Source organism: Dendrobates tinctorius, unplaced genomic scaffold (assembly GCF_039654945.1).
Source record: "Dendrobates tinctorius isolate UK_male_01 unplaced genomic scaffold, ASM3965494v1 ptg000332l, whole genome shotgun sequence".
Classification (NCBI taxonomy): Eukaryota; Metazoa; Chordata; class Amphibia; order Anura; family Dendrobatidae; genus Dendrobates; species Dendrobates tinctorius.
The window spans coordinates 15,582,986-15,596,633 of record NW_027361998.1 but is presented as its reverse complement, the minus strand read 5'-3'; the positions used below and the strand labels follow the sequence as shown (position 1 = coordinate 15,596,633).

Below are 13,648 nucleotides of genomic sequence, written 5' to 3'. Positions count from 1 at the left end.
CTGTCAATCACAGTGCCAGGGTGTATGAGCCGTCAATCATAGTGCCAGGGCGTATGAGCCAGGGCGCATGAGCCGTCAATCATAGTGCCAGGGCGTATGAGCCGTCACTCATAGTGCCAGGGCGTATGAGCCGTCAATCATAGTGCCAGGGCGTATGAGCCGTCAATCATAGTGCCAGGGCGTATGAGCCGTCAATCATAGTGCCAGGGCGTATGAGCCGTCAATCATAGTGCCAGGGCGTATGAGCCGTCAATCATAGTGCCAGGGCGTATGAGCCAGGGCGCATGAGCCGTCAATCATAGTGCCAGGGCGTATGAACCGTCACTCATAGTGCCAGGGCGTATGAGCCGTCACTCATAGTGCCAGGGCGTATGAGCCTTCAATCATAGTGCCAGGGCGTATGAGCCGTCAATCATAGTGCCAGGGCGTATGAGCCGTCAATCATAGTGCCAGGGCGTATGAGCCGTCAATCATAGTGCCAGGGCGTATGAGCCGTCAATCATAGTGCCAGGCCGTATGAGCCGTCAATCATAGTGCCAGGCCGTATGAGCCGTAAATCATAGTGCCAGGGCGTATGAGCCGTCAATCATAGTGCCAGGGCGTATGAGCCGTCAATCATAGTGCCAGGGCGTATGAGCCGTCAATCATAGTGCCAGGGCGTATGAGCCGTCAATCATAGTGCCAGGGCGTATGAGCCGTCAATCACAGTGCCAGGGCGTATGAGCCGTCAATCACAGTGCCAGGGCGTATGAGCCGTCAATCACAGTGCCAGGGCGTATGAGCCGTCAATCACAGTGCCAGGGCGTATGAGCCGTCAATCACAGTGCCAGGGCGTATGAGCCGTCAATCATAGTGCCAGGGCGTATGAGCCGTCAATCATAGTGCCAGGGCGTATGAGCCGTCAATCATAGTGCCAGGGCGTATGAGCCGTCAATCATAGTGCCAGGGCGTATGAGCCGTCAATCATAGTGCCAGGGCTTATGAGCCGTCAATCATAGTGCCAGGGTGTATGAGCCGTCAATCATAGTGCCAGGGCTTATGAGCCGTCAATCATAGTGCCAGGGCGTATGAGCCGTCAATCATAGTGCCAGGGCGTATGAGCCGTCAATCATAGTGCCAGGGCGTATGAGCCGTCAATCATAGTGCCAGGGCGTATGAGCCGTCAATCATAGTGCCAGGGCGTATGAGCCGTCAATCATAGTGCCAGGGCGTATGAGCCGTCAATCATAGTGCCAGGGCGTATGAGCCGTCAATCATAGTGCCAGGGCGTATGAGCCGTCAATCATAGTGCCAGGGCGTATGAGCCGTCAATCATAGTGCCAGGGCGTATGAGCCGTCAATCATAGTGCCAGGGCGTATGAGCTGTCAATCACAGTGCCAGGGCGTATGAGCCGTCAATCACAGTGCCAGGGCGTATGAGCCGTCAATCATAGTGCCAGGGCGTATGAGCTGTCAATCATAGTGCCAGGGCGTATGAGCTGTCAATCACAGTGCCAGGGTGTATGAGCCGTCAATCTTAGTGCCAGGGCGTATGAGCCAGGGCGCATGAGCCGTCAATCATAGTGCCAGGGCGTATGAGCCGTCACTCATAGTGCCAGGGCGTATGAGCCGTCAATCATAGTGCCAGGGCGTATGAGCCGTCAATCATAGTGCCAGGGCGTATGAGCCGTCAATCATAGTGCCAGGGCGTATGAGCCGTCAATCATAGTGCCAGGGCGTATGAGCCGTCAATCATAGTGCCAGGCCGTATGAGCCGTCAATCATAGTGCCAGGCCGTATGAGCCGTCAATCATAGTGCCAGGGCGTATGAGCCGTCAATCATAGTGCCAGGGCGTATGAGCCGTCACTCATAGTGCCAGGGCGTATGAGCCGTCACTCATAGTGCCAGGGCGTATGAGCCGTCACTCATAGTGCCAGGGCGTATGAGCCGTCACTCATAGTGCCAGGGCGTATGAGCCGTCAATCATGGTGCCAGGGCGTATGAGCCGTCACTCATAGTGCCAGGGCGTATGAGCCGTCACTCATAGTGCCAGGGCGCATGAGCCTTCAATCATAGTGCCAGGGCGTATGAGCCGTCAATCATAGTGCCAGGGCGTATGAGCCGTCAATCATAGTGCCAGGGCGTATGAGCCGTCAATCATAGTGCCAGGGCGTATGAGCCGTCAATCATAGTGCCAGGGCGTATGAGCTGTCAATCATAGTGCCAGGGCGTATGAGTCGTCAATCATAGTGCCAGGGCGTATGAGTCGTCAATCATAGTGCCAGGGCGTATGAGTCGTCAATCATAGTGCCAGGGCGTATGAGTCGTCAATCATAGTGCCAGGGCGTATGAGCCGTCTATCATAGTGCCAGGGCGTATGAGCCGTCAATCATAGTGCCAGGGCGTATGAGCCGTCAATCATAGTGCCAGGGCGTATGAGCCGTCACTCATAGTGCCAGGGCGTATGAGCCGTCAATCATAGTGCCAGGGCGTATGAGCCGTCAATCATAGTGCCAGGCCGTATGAGCCGTCAATCATAGTGCCAGGGCGTATGAGCCGTCAATCATAGTGCCAGGGCGTATGAGCCGTCAATCATAGTGCCAGGGCGTATGAGCCGTCAATCATAGTGCCAGGGCGTATGAGCCGTCAATCATAGTGCCAGGGCGTATGAGCCGTCAATCATAGTGCCAGGGCGTATGAGCCGTCAATCATAGTGCCAGGGCGTATGAGCCGTCAATCATAGTGCCAGGGCGTATGAGCCGTCAATCATAGTGCCAGGGCGTATGAGCCGTCAATCATAGTGCCAGGGCGTATGAGCCGTCAATCATAGTGCCAGGGCGTATGAGCCGTCAATCATAGTGCCAGGGCGTATGAGCCGTCAATCATAGTGCCAGGGCGTATGAGCCGTCAATCATAGTGCCAGGCCGTATGAGCCGTCAATCATAGTGCCAGGCCGTATGAGCCGTCAATCATAGTGCCAGGCCGTATGAGCCGTCAATCATAGTGCCAGGGCGTATGAGCCGTCAATCATAGTGCCAGGGCGTATGAGCCGTCAATCATAGTGCCAGGGCGTATGAGCCGTCAATCATAGTGCCAGGGCGTATGAGCCGTCAATCATAGTGCCAGGGCGTATGAGCCGTCAATCATAGTGCCAGGGCGTATGAGCCGTCAATCATAGTGCCAGGGCGTATGAGCTGTCAATCATAGTGCCAGGGCGTATGAGTCGTCAATCATAGTGCCAGGGCGTATGAGTCGTCAATCATAGTGCCAGGGCGTATGAGTCGTCAATCATAGTGCCAGGGCGTATGAGCCGTCAATCATAGTGCCAGGGCGTATGAGCTGTCAATCATAGTGCCAGGGTGTATGAGCCGTCACTCATAGTGCCAGGGCGTATGAGCCGTCAATCATAGTGCCAGGGCGTATGAGCCGTCAATCATAGTGCCAGGGCGTATGAGCTGTCAATCATAGTGCCAGGGTGTATGAGCCGTCAATCACAGTGCCAGGGTGTATGAGCTGTCAATCATAGTGCCAGGGTGTATGAGCTGTCAATCATAGTGCCAGGGTGTATGAGTCGTCAATCATAGTGCCAGGGTGTATGAGCTGTCAATCATAGTGCCAGGGCGTATGAGCTGTCAATCATAGTGCCAGGGTGTATGAGTCGTCAATCATAGTGCCAGGGTGTATGAGCTGTCACTCATAGTGCCAGGGTGTATGAGCCGTCAATCATAGTGCCAGGGCGTATGAGCTGTCAATCATAGTGCCAGGGTGTATGAGTCGTCAATCATAGTGCCAGGGTGTATGAGCTGTCAATCATAGTGCCAGGGTGTATGAGCTGTCAATCATAGTGCCAGGGTGTATGAGCTGTCAATCATAGTGCCAGGGCGTATGAGCTGTCAATCATAGTGCCAGGGCGTATGAGCTGTCAATCATAGTGCAGGGTGTACTTACTGCCCTACAGAGGGAGCGGGGTGCTGTATGTGGACACTGCAGTCGCACTGTGCACCGCCCCTTGACTGACAGCCGGCGGCTCCCGGGAGGAATTAAGATCATTTTTTCCCTTAACCCTATATCTGCAGGTTAATAGCGTTTTCCAACCTGACTGGTTCCAGATGATCATCAAGCTGATTAGAATGTAAATTTTAATAAAAAAATAAATTAAATCCTCTAAAAGGATAAATATATGGCGGTAATCAGAGCGTCGTCCCCCCGCGAAGATCACATCCTAAAATCTCTGATCTGACTGGTGACGAGCTCGGAGGGCTGGCTGACCCCCACAGTGGGGTAATACAACAATCAGTGGCGCTGAACCTAAACCCATCACTGACCCCGAAGGTTTCGCATTGTACAAGATTTAGAACAGACTCCCCCATGTTTCACCCAAATAGCAGTTTCACCAAGAGCTCGGTGCCCAACTCCCTGATGAAGCAAGTACTTGGGCGAAACATAGGGCGGACGGCTTTTAAGTTGCTCTAATTACTGACACATTTTGGTCTTGTTACATAAGTTAAGTTCTAAGAGATTTTGTAATTAGGGAAATTCTCTTCTTTCTGCGACTGGTATTGGTTTTGAGTTAGGAGTGCAGCTTTGGATGTGACTGGAGCAGAAGACATGACGATAATATGAGTAGAAAAGAGGACGCAGCACGGAGGAACTTTGCATTTGACGCAGCTCTGGATGTGGCTGGAGTATAAGGTCACTACACATGGAGACGGCACACTGCGATGGTCAGTTACTCACGGAGTTCCCGGCCTCGGCGGCGAGTCTGGCGGCGTATCGAGCGATGAGACGATGCTCCTCGTCTAGCCGGCCGGGACTGTCCAACACACTGCGGATGGAAACACAATCACTCCTATCATCCTCAGCAGCTGACAGTCTTGTATTCCAGGGGTCACTCCCATCATCCCTCACAATGACCAGTCCATATCACAGTGTAGGGGAAACCTCAGAAGGCACCAAGACCCCACAGAGGAGCCATCTGGGGTCATACACCGGCAGAGAGGTGGGAGGACTTGTGGGGGCACCACCACCCACGTGCCCGGGTGAGGATGGAGACCGGCGTCAAGGGAGCACATCATACCCTGCCATGACGAGGTGCCATTATACACTGTGACGCACCCGCAGCTCTGTACCGTCTTTCGTCACAGTCTCCTCATGTATTTGTTTCTAGGAGGTGCAGACATCTGTGAATACAACAGGCTCTCCTTCCCCCGGGGGTCAGACTGGTACTGCTGCCCAAGACAACCAGTGTACGGGGGTAATTACTAATCCTCCAGTCACAGCTAGAGCTGCGTCTAGAATTCTGCATGGCCAAATGAGCGCGGTACAAGCTGCATCTCCCACGATGCAACGCAGCAGACCGTGGCCAGCAGCAGAATGGTGAGTGCAGCTCCGGATGTGACTGGAGCAGACCTGATGTGGTACATTTGGTGAAACAATGAGGGTGCGAACAGACATGCAAAAATAAATGTGACTGATAACATGATGGGTAAGACATGGCGCCAGCGATGGGGAGGCCCCGCCCTGTGACGAGGGTTATACTAAGAATGACCGGTCACTGGCCCTTTAAATATTGCTTGATGATCCGGAGACTCGTGGCTGAGGATCAGCGGCCGGGCGCCACCTATCACTAACCGTGTGCCGCTGCGGAGCCGGGCCACATAGTCCGCTATCAGGGCATGCTCGTCCGGTAGGCGGCTGCCAGTGTCCATGATGATGTGCTGTGACCTGGGGGACAACATTAGAAGGATGAGTGAGATGAGGGCCCCCGGGGGCCACGTGACAGCGGATAACACAATGGCATGCAATGTGGAAAGACCTGAGTGTACAATGACCCCATGACATTACCCCCTGCTCATCTGCACCACCGGCCACCATGTACAATCCAGACCCCAGGGGCGCCCTGACCCGTGGGTGGCTGAGACTCACCCCATCACGGAGGACCCCACACATGGATGTCACTAACACCCGGACATTACTGCACTACCCCTCCCACAATGCAGCGCTGCACAGGCGGCTCCATAGAGGAGAGCACAGGCGCCCATCCTGAGAGCTAACAGAAAAGCCGCAGAGAAGAGCTTCTATGATGTGAGCTTCCATCACTGCGGGCGGCACCAGCACTGCAAAAATGGCAGCTACATAGGAGGGGCAGGGGCTATATCACAAAGTATTGAGATGAAATTTTGTTTCTGACCAAATACTTATTTTCCACCATAATATGCAAATAAAATGAAACAAAAACAGACAATGTGATTTTCTGGATTTTTTTTTCTCAGTTTGTCTCCCATAGTTGAGGTCTACCTATGATGTAAATTACAGACGCCTCTCATCTTTTTCAGTGGTGGAACTTGCACTATTGCTGACTGACTAAATACTTTTTTGCCCCACTGTATATACACACACTCCTACGTACATTGGCGCCCCCATCTCCCACCCACAGACGGTGGTGACTCCTGGATGCTTTTTCTTACCTCTTAGTTGGCGTCGGGGCTCCGGATGAGATGTGCGTGACCATAGCGTCATTCATGTTGGATAGAGGGTGAGCCGGGCTGAACAAGCCAGAAAAAAAAAGGGGAAATGTAAAAAAATAACAGAAACTGAAAATCCAGTATATCACAGCGCCATCAAATGAGACATGATGAGGTCACCAAATCAGGGGAGGAGCTTAGAAATCACATGACTCAGAAAGGCAAGGGGGCGGAGTCTGATAAACATCTGTGCAGAACATGGAGATAAGGTCAGCTCTGCCTCCGGCCCACACACACACTAAGGTCAGCTCTGCCTCCGGCCCACACACCCACTAAGGTCAGCCCTGCCTCCGGCCCACAGACACTAAGGTCAGGCCCACCTCCGGTCCACACACACTAAGGTCAGCCCTGCCTCCGGCCCACACACACAAAGGTCAGCCCTGCCTCCGGCCCACACACACTAAGGTCAGGCCCACCTCCGGTCCACACACACTAAGGTCAGCCCTGCCTCCGGCCCACACACACACTAAGGTCAGCCCTGCCTCCGGCCCACAGACACTAAGGTCAGGCCCACCTCCGGTCCACACACACTAAGGTCAGCCCTGCCTCTGGCCCACACACACACTAAGGTCAGCCCTGCCTCCGGCCCACAGACACTAAGGTCAGGCCCACCTCCGGTCCACACACACTAAGGTCAGGCCCACCATCGGCCCACACACACTAAGGTCAGCCCTGCCTCCGGTCCACACACACTAAGGTCAGCCCCACCTCAGGCCCACATACACTAAGATCAGTCCTGCCTCCGGCCCACACACACTAAGGTCAGCCCTGCTTCCGGTCCACACACACTAAGGTCAGCCCCACCTCAGGCCCACATACACTAAGATCAGCCCCGCCTCGGCCCACACACACACTAAGGTCAGCCCTGCCTCCGGCCCACACACACTAAGGTCAGCTCTGCTTCCGGCTCACACACACCAAGGTCAGCCCCACCTCGGCCTACACACACTAAGGTCAGCCCCGCCTCGGCCCACACACACACTAAGGTCAGCCGCGCCTCGGCCCACACACACACACACTAAGGTCAGCCCCGCCTCGGCCTACACACACTAAGGTCAGCCCCGCCTCGGCCTATACACACTAAGGTCAGCCCCGCCTTGGCCTACACACACTAAGGTCAGCCCCTCCACGGCCTACACACACTAAGGTCAGCCCCGCCACGGCCTACACACACTAAGGTCAGCCCCGCCACGGCCTACACACACTAAGGTCAGCCCCGCCACAGCCTACACACACTAAGGTCAGCCCCGCCACAGCCTACACACACTAAGGTCAGCCCCGCCACGGCCCACATACACTAAGGTCAGCCCCGCCTCGGCCTACACACACTAAGGTCAGCCCCGCCACGGCCTACACACACTAAGGTCAGCCCTGCCACGGCCCACATACACTAAGGCAGCCCCGCCTCGGCCTACATACACTAAGGTCAGCCCCGCCACAGCCTACACACACTAAGGTCAGCCCCGCCTCGGCCCACACACACACTAAGGTCAGCCCCGCCTCGGCCTACACACAGTAAGGTCAGCCCCGCCTATGCCTACACACAGTAAGGTCAGCCCCGCCTCGGCCTACACACAGTAAGGTCAGCCCTGCCTCGGCCTACACACACTAAGGTCAGCCCCGCCTCGGCCTACACACAGTAAGGTCAGCCCCGCCTCGGCCTACACACAGTAAGGTCAGCCCTGCCTCGGCCTACACACACTAAGGTCAGCCCTGCCTCCAGCCCACATACACTAAGGTCAGCCGCGCCACGGCCCACATACACTAAGGTCAGCCCCGCCTCGGCCTACACACACTAAGGTCAGCCCCGCCACGGCCTACACACACTAAGGTCAGCCCCGCCACGGCCCACATACACTAAGGCAGCCCCGCCTCGGCCTACACACACTAAGGTCAGCCCCGCCACAGCCTACACACACTAAGGTCAGCCCCGCCTCGGCCCACACACACACTAAGGTCAGCCCCGCCTCGGCCTACACACAGTAAGGTCAGCCCCGCCTAGGCCTACACACAGTAAGGTCAGCCCCGCCTCGGCCTACACACAGTAAGGTCAGCCCTGCCTCGGCCTACACACAGTAAGGTCAGCCCCGCCTCGGCCTACACACAGTAAGGTCAGCCCCGCCTCGGCCTACACACAGTAAGGTCAGCCCTGCCTCGGCCTACACACACTAAGGTCAGCCCTGCCTCCAGCCCACATACACTAAGGTCAGCCGCGCCACGGCCCACATACACTAAGGTCAGCCCCGCCACGTCCTACACACACTAAGGTCAGCCCCGCCACAGCCTACACACACTAAGGTCAGCCCTGCCTCGGCCTACACATAGTAAGGTCAGCCCTGCCTCGGCCTACACACACTAAGGTCAGCCCCGCCACGGCCCACATACACTAAGGTCAGCCCTGCCTCGGCCTACACACACTAAGGTCAGCCCCGCCACGGCCTACACACACTAAGGTCAGCCCCGCCACGGCCCACATACACTAAGGCAGCCCCGCCTCGGCCTACATACACTAAGGTCAGCCCCGCCACGGCCTACACACACTAAGGTCAGCCCCGCCTCGGCCCACACACACACTAAGGTCAGCCCCGCCTCGGCCTACACACAGTAAGGTCAGCCCCGCCTAGGCCTACACACAGTAAGGTCAGCCCCGCCTCGGCCTACACACAGTAAGGTCAGCCCTGCCTCGGCCTACACACAGTAAGGTCAGCCCCGCCTCGGCCTACACACAGTAAGGTCAGCCCTGCCTCGGCCTACACACACTAAGGTCAGCCCTGCCTCCAGCCCACATACACTAAGGTCAGCCGCGCCACGGCCCACATACACTAAGGTCAGCCCCGCCACGGCCTACACACACTAAGGTCAGCCCCGCCACGGCCTACACACACTAAGGTCAGCCCTGCCTCGGCCTACACATAGTAAGGTCAGCCCTGCCTCGGCCTACACACACTAAGGTCAGCCCCGCCACGGCCCACATACACTAAGGTCAGCCCCGCCTCGGCCTACACACACTAAGGTCAGCCCCGCCTCGGCCTACACACACTAAGGTCAGCCCCGCCACGGCCTACATACACTAAGGTCAGCCCCACCTCCAGCCCACACACACTAAGGTCAGCCCCGCCTCGGCCTACACACACTAAGGTCAGCCCCGCCTCGGCCTACACACACTAAGGCAGCCCCGCCTCGGCCTACACACACTAAGGTCAGCCCTGCCTCCAGCCCACATACACTAAGGTCAGCCCCACCTCCGGCCCACACATAGTAAGGTCAGCCCCGAGGACGGTGGTCTCCGGATTAACCCCTTGTATCCTGCACCCAGCGACAGCAGAAGTCAATACATACAAGTCAAATCTGGACAGAACTCAATGCAGAGGATACGAGAGGGCAAACCTCGCCCCGCCACACGATGGTGGGGGACACAGGCGGTCCCCTCCATGCAGCCGACAGGGCACATCACATCACCAATACACACAGGGTTAATGACAGGAGACACACACAGGGTTAATGATAATGCGGCGCACGTAGGGTTAATGATAATGCGGCGCAGGACCTTGGAACTCACATATGTGATCCGGGGGCACTGACCTGTCAGATGTGAGGACTCGCCGCTCCCTGCTCTCAGCATCCTACAGCACAGCGAGCGGCGTCTCTACAGAAACCACAGGTCATGTGACCACGGGGGCTCCATCAGGAGAGGAGAGAAAGCCAGCATCGCTGACAGGAGGAGCTGAGACCACCTGTATACAAAGTGCCGAGACCACCTACACACACACAGAGCCGAGACCACCTACACACACACAGAGCCGAGACCACCTACACACACAGAGCCGAGACCACCTACACACACACAGAGCCGAGACCACCTACACACACACAGAGCCGAGACCACCTGTACACAGAGAGCCAAGACCACCTACACACACAGAGCCGAGACCACCTACACACACACAGAGCCGAGACCACCTACACACACACAGAGCCGAGACCACCTGTACACAGAGAGCCAAGACCACCTACACATACAGAGCCGAGACCACCTACACACACACAGAGCCGAGACCACCTACACACACACAGAGCCGAGACCACCTGTACACAGAGAGCCAAGACCACCTACACACACAGAGCCGAGACCACCTACACACACACAGCCGAGACCACCTACACACACACAGAGCCGAGACCACCTACACACACAGAGCCGAGACCACCTACACACACACAGAGCCGAGACCACCTACACACACACAGAGCCGAGACCACCTGTACACAGAGAGCCAAGACCACCTAAAAACACAGAGCCGAGACCACCTACACACACACAGAGCCGAGACCACCTACACACACACAGAGCCGAGACCACCTGTACACAGAGAGCCAAGACCACCTACACACAGAGCCGAGACCACCTACACACACACAGAGCCGAGACCACCTACACACACACAGAGCCCAGACCACCTACACACACACAGAGCCGAGACCACCTACACACACACAGAGCCGAGACCACCTAGACACACAGAGCCGAGATCACCTAAACACAGAGACGAGACCACCTAGACACACAGAGACGAGACCACCTAGACACACAGAGACGAGACCACCTAGACACACAGAGACGAGACCACCTGTACACAGAGAGCCGAGACCACGTACACACACACAGAGCCGAGACCACCTAGACACACAGAGCCGAGATCACCTAAACAGAGACGAGACCACCTAGACACACAGAGACGAGACCACCTAGACACACAGAGACGAGACCACCTAAACACAGAGACGAGACCACCTAGACACACAGAGACGAGACCACCTAGACACACAGAGACGAGACCACCTGTACACAGAGAGCCGAGACCACCTACACACACACAGAGCCGAGACCACCTATGCAGTGACCCAAGACCACCTATATAGAGAGCAAAGACCACCTGTACACAGAGAGACGAGACAATCTATATACAGAGACCACTTATATACAGGGTCGAGACCACCTATATACAGAGCCGAGACCACCTACACACAGAGCCGAGACCACCTACACACACAGAGCTAAGACCACCTATGCAGTGACCCAAGGCCACCTATATACAGAGAGCCAAGACCTGCTGTATACACAGAGCTGAGACCATCTATATACAGAGAGCCGAGACCACCTGTATACAGAGAGCCAAGACCACCTATATAGAGTCGAGACCACCTATATAGAGTGCCGAGACCACCTCTGTTCATAGAGCCAAGACCACTTGCACACACAGAGCAAAGACCACCTGTATAAATATACTGTATATACAGAGAGCCGAGACCACCAGTAAAAAGAGAGCCGAGATCACCTATATACAGAGAGTCGAGACCACTTATATACAGAGAGCCAAGGCCACCTACATAGAGTGCCGAGGCCACTTATATACAGAGAACCAAGACCACGTGTATAGAGAGCCAAGACTACCTATATACAGAGAGCCGAGACCACCTGTATACAGAGAGCCGAGACCACCTGTATAGAGAGCCGAGCCCACCTGTATACAGAGAGCCGAGACCACCTATATACAGAGAGCCAAGAGCACCTGTATAGAGAGCTGAGACCACCTGTATACAGAGAGCCGAGACCACCTAAATACAGAGAGCCAAGACCACCTATATACAGAGAGCCGAGACCTCCTGTATACAGAGAGCCGAAACCACCTGTATACAGAGAGCCAAGAGCACCTGTATAGAGAGCCGAGACCACCTATATACAGAGAGCCGAGACCACCTAAATACAGAGCCGAGACCACCTATATACAGAGAGCCGAGACCACCTGTATACAGAGAGCCAAGAGCACCTGTATAGAGAGCCCGAGACCACCTATATACAGAGAGCCGAGACCACCTGTATACAGAGAGCCAAGAGCACCTGTATAGAGAGCCGAGACCACCTATATACAGAGAGCCGAGACCACCTAAATACAGAGAGCCGAGACCACCTATATACAGAGAGCCGAGACCACCTGTATACAGAGAGCCAAGAGCACCTGTATAGAGCCCGAGACCACCTATATACAGAGAGCCGAGACCACCTAAATACAGAAAGCCGAGACCACCTATATACAGAGAGCCGAGACCACCTGTATACAGAGAGCCGAGACCACCTGTATAGAGAGCCGAGCCCACCTGTATACAGAGAGCCGAGACCACCTATATACAGAGAGCCAAGAGCATCTGTATAGAGAGCCGAGCCCACCTGTATACAGAGAGCCGAGACCACCTGTATACAGAGAGCCGAGACCACCTATATACAGAGAGCCAAGACCACCTGTATAGAGAGCCGAGCCCACCTGTATACAGAGAGCCAAGACCACCTGTATAGAGAGCCGAGCCCACCTGTATACAGAGAGCCGAGACCACCTATATACAGAGAGCCAAGAGCACCTGTATAGAGAGCCGAGCCCACCTGTATACAGAGAGCCGAGACCACCTGTATACAGAGAGCCGAGCCCACCTGTATACAGAGAGCCGAGACCACCTGTATACAGAGAGCCAAGACCACCTGTATACAGAGAGCCAAGACCACCTGTATAGAGAGCCGAGCCCACCTGTATACAGAGAGCCGAGACCACCTGTATACAGAGAGCCAAGACCACCTGTATACAGAGAGCCAAGACCACCTGTATAGAGAGAGCCAAGACCACCTGTATAGAGAGCCGAGCCCACCTGTATACAGAGAGCCGAGACCACCTATATACAGAGAGCCGAGACCACCTGTATACAGAGAGCCAAGACCACCTGTATAGAGAGCCGAGCCCACCTGTATACAGAGAGCCGAGACCACCTGTATACAGAGAGCCAAGAGCACCTATATACAGAGAGCCGAGACCACCTATATACAGAGAGCCGAGACCACCTATATACAGAGAGCCGAGGCCACCTATATACAGAGAGCCGAGACCACCTATATACAGAGAGCCGAGACCACCTGTATACAGAGAGCCGAGACCACCTGTATAGAGAGCCGAGCCCACCTGTATACAGAGAGCCAAGACCACCTGTATAGAGAGCCGAGACCACCTGTATACAGAGAGCCGAGACCACCTATATACAGAGAGCCGAGACCACCTATACACAGAGAGCCGAGACCACCTGTATAGAGAGCCCGAGACCA

At 55.4% G+C, this 13,648-nt stretch overlaps 1 protein-coding gene across 10 annotated transcripts in view; it reads right to left on the bottom strand.

Annotated features, from left to right (window-relative positions):
• Positions 1–13,648, bottom strand: part of DTNB (dystrobrevin beta) — a 136,864-nt gene that overhangs the window by 22,396 nt on the left and 100,820 nt on the right. For 7 of the 10 annotated variants that reach the window (XM_073562039.1, XM_073562033.1, XM_073562034.1 and 4 more), the window contains exons 10-12: positions 6,448–6,525; positions 5,612–5,704; positions 4,718–4,805 (exon numbers count right to left, since the gene is read on the bottom strand). In XM_073562039.1, the coding sequence (XP_073418140.1) occupies positions 4,718–4,805; positions 5,612–5,704; positions 6,448–6,525 (259 nt within the window). The remainder of the gene's footprint in view (positions 1–4,717; positions 4,806–5,611; positions 5,705–6,447; positions 6,526–13,648) is intronic. The other 3 variants (XM_073562040.1, XM_073562036.1, XM_073562037.1) reach the window with 1 other exon arrangement.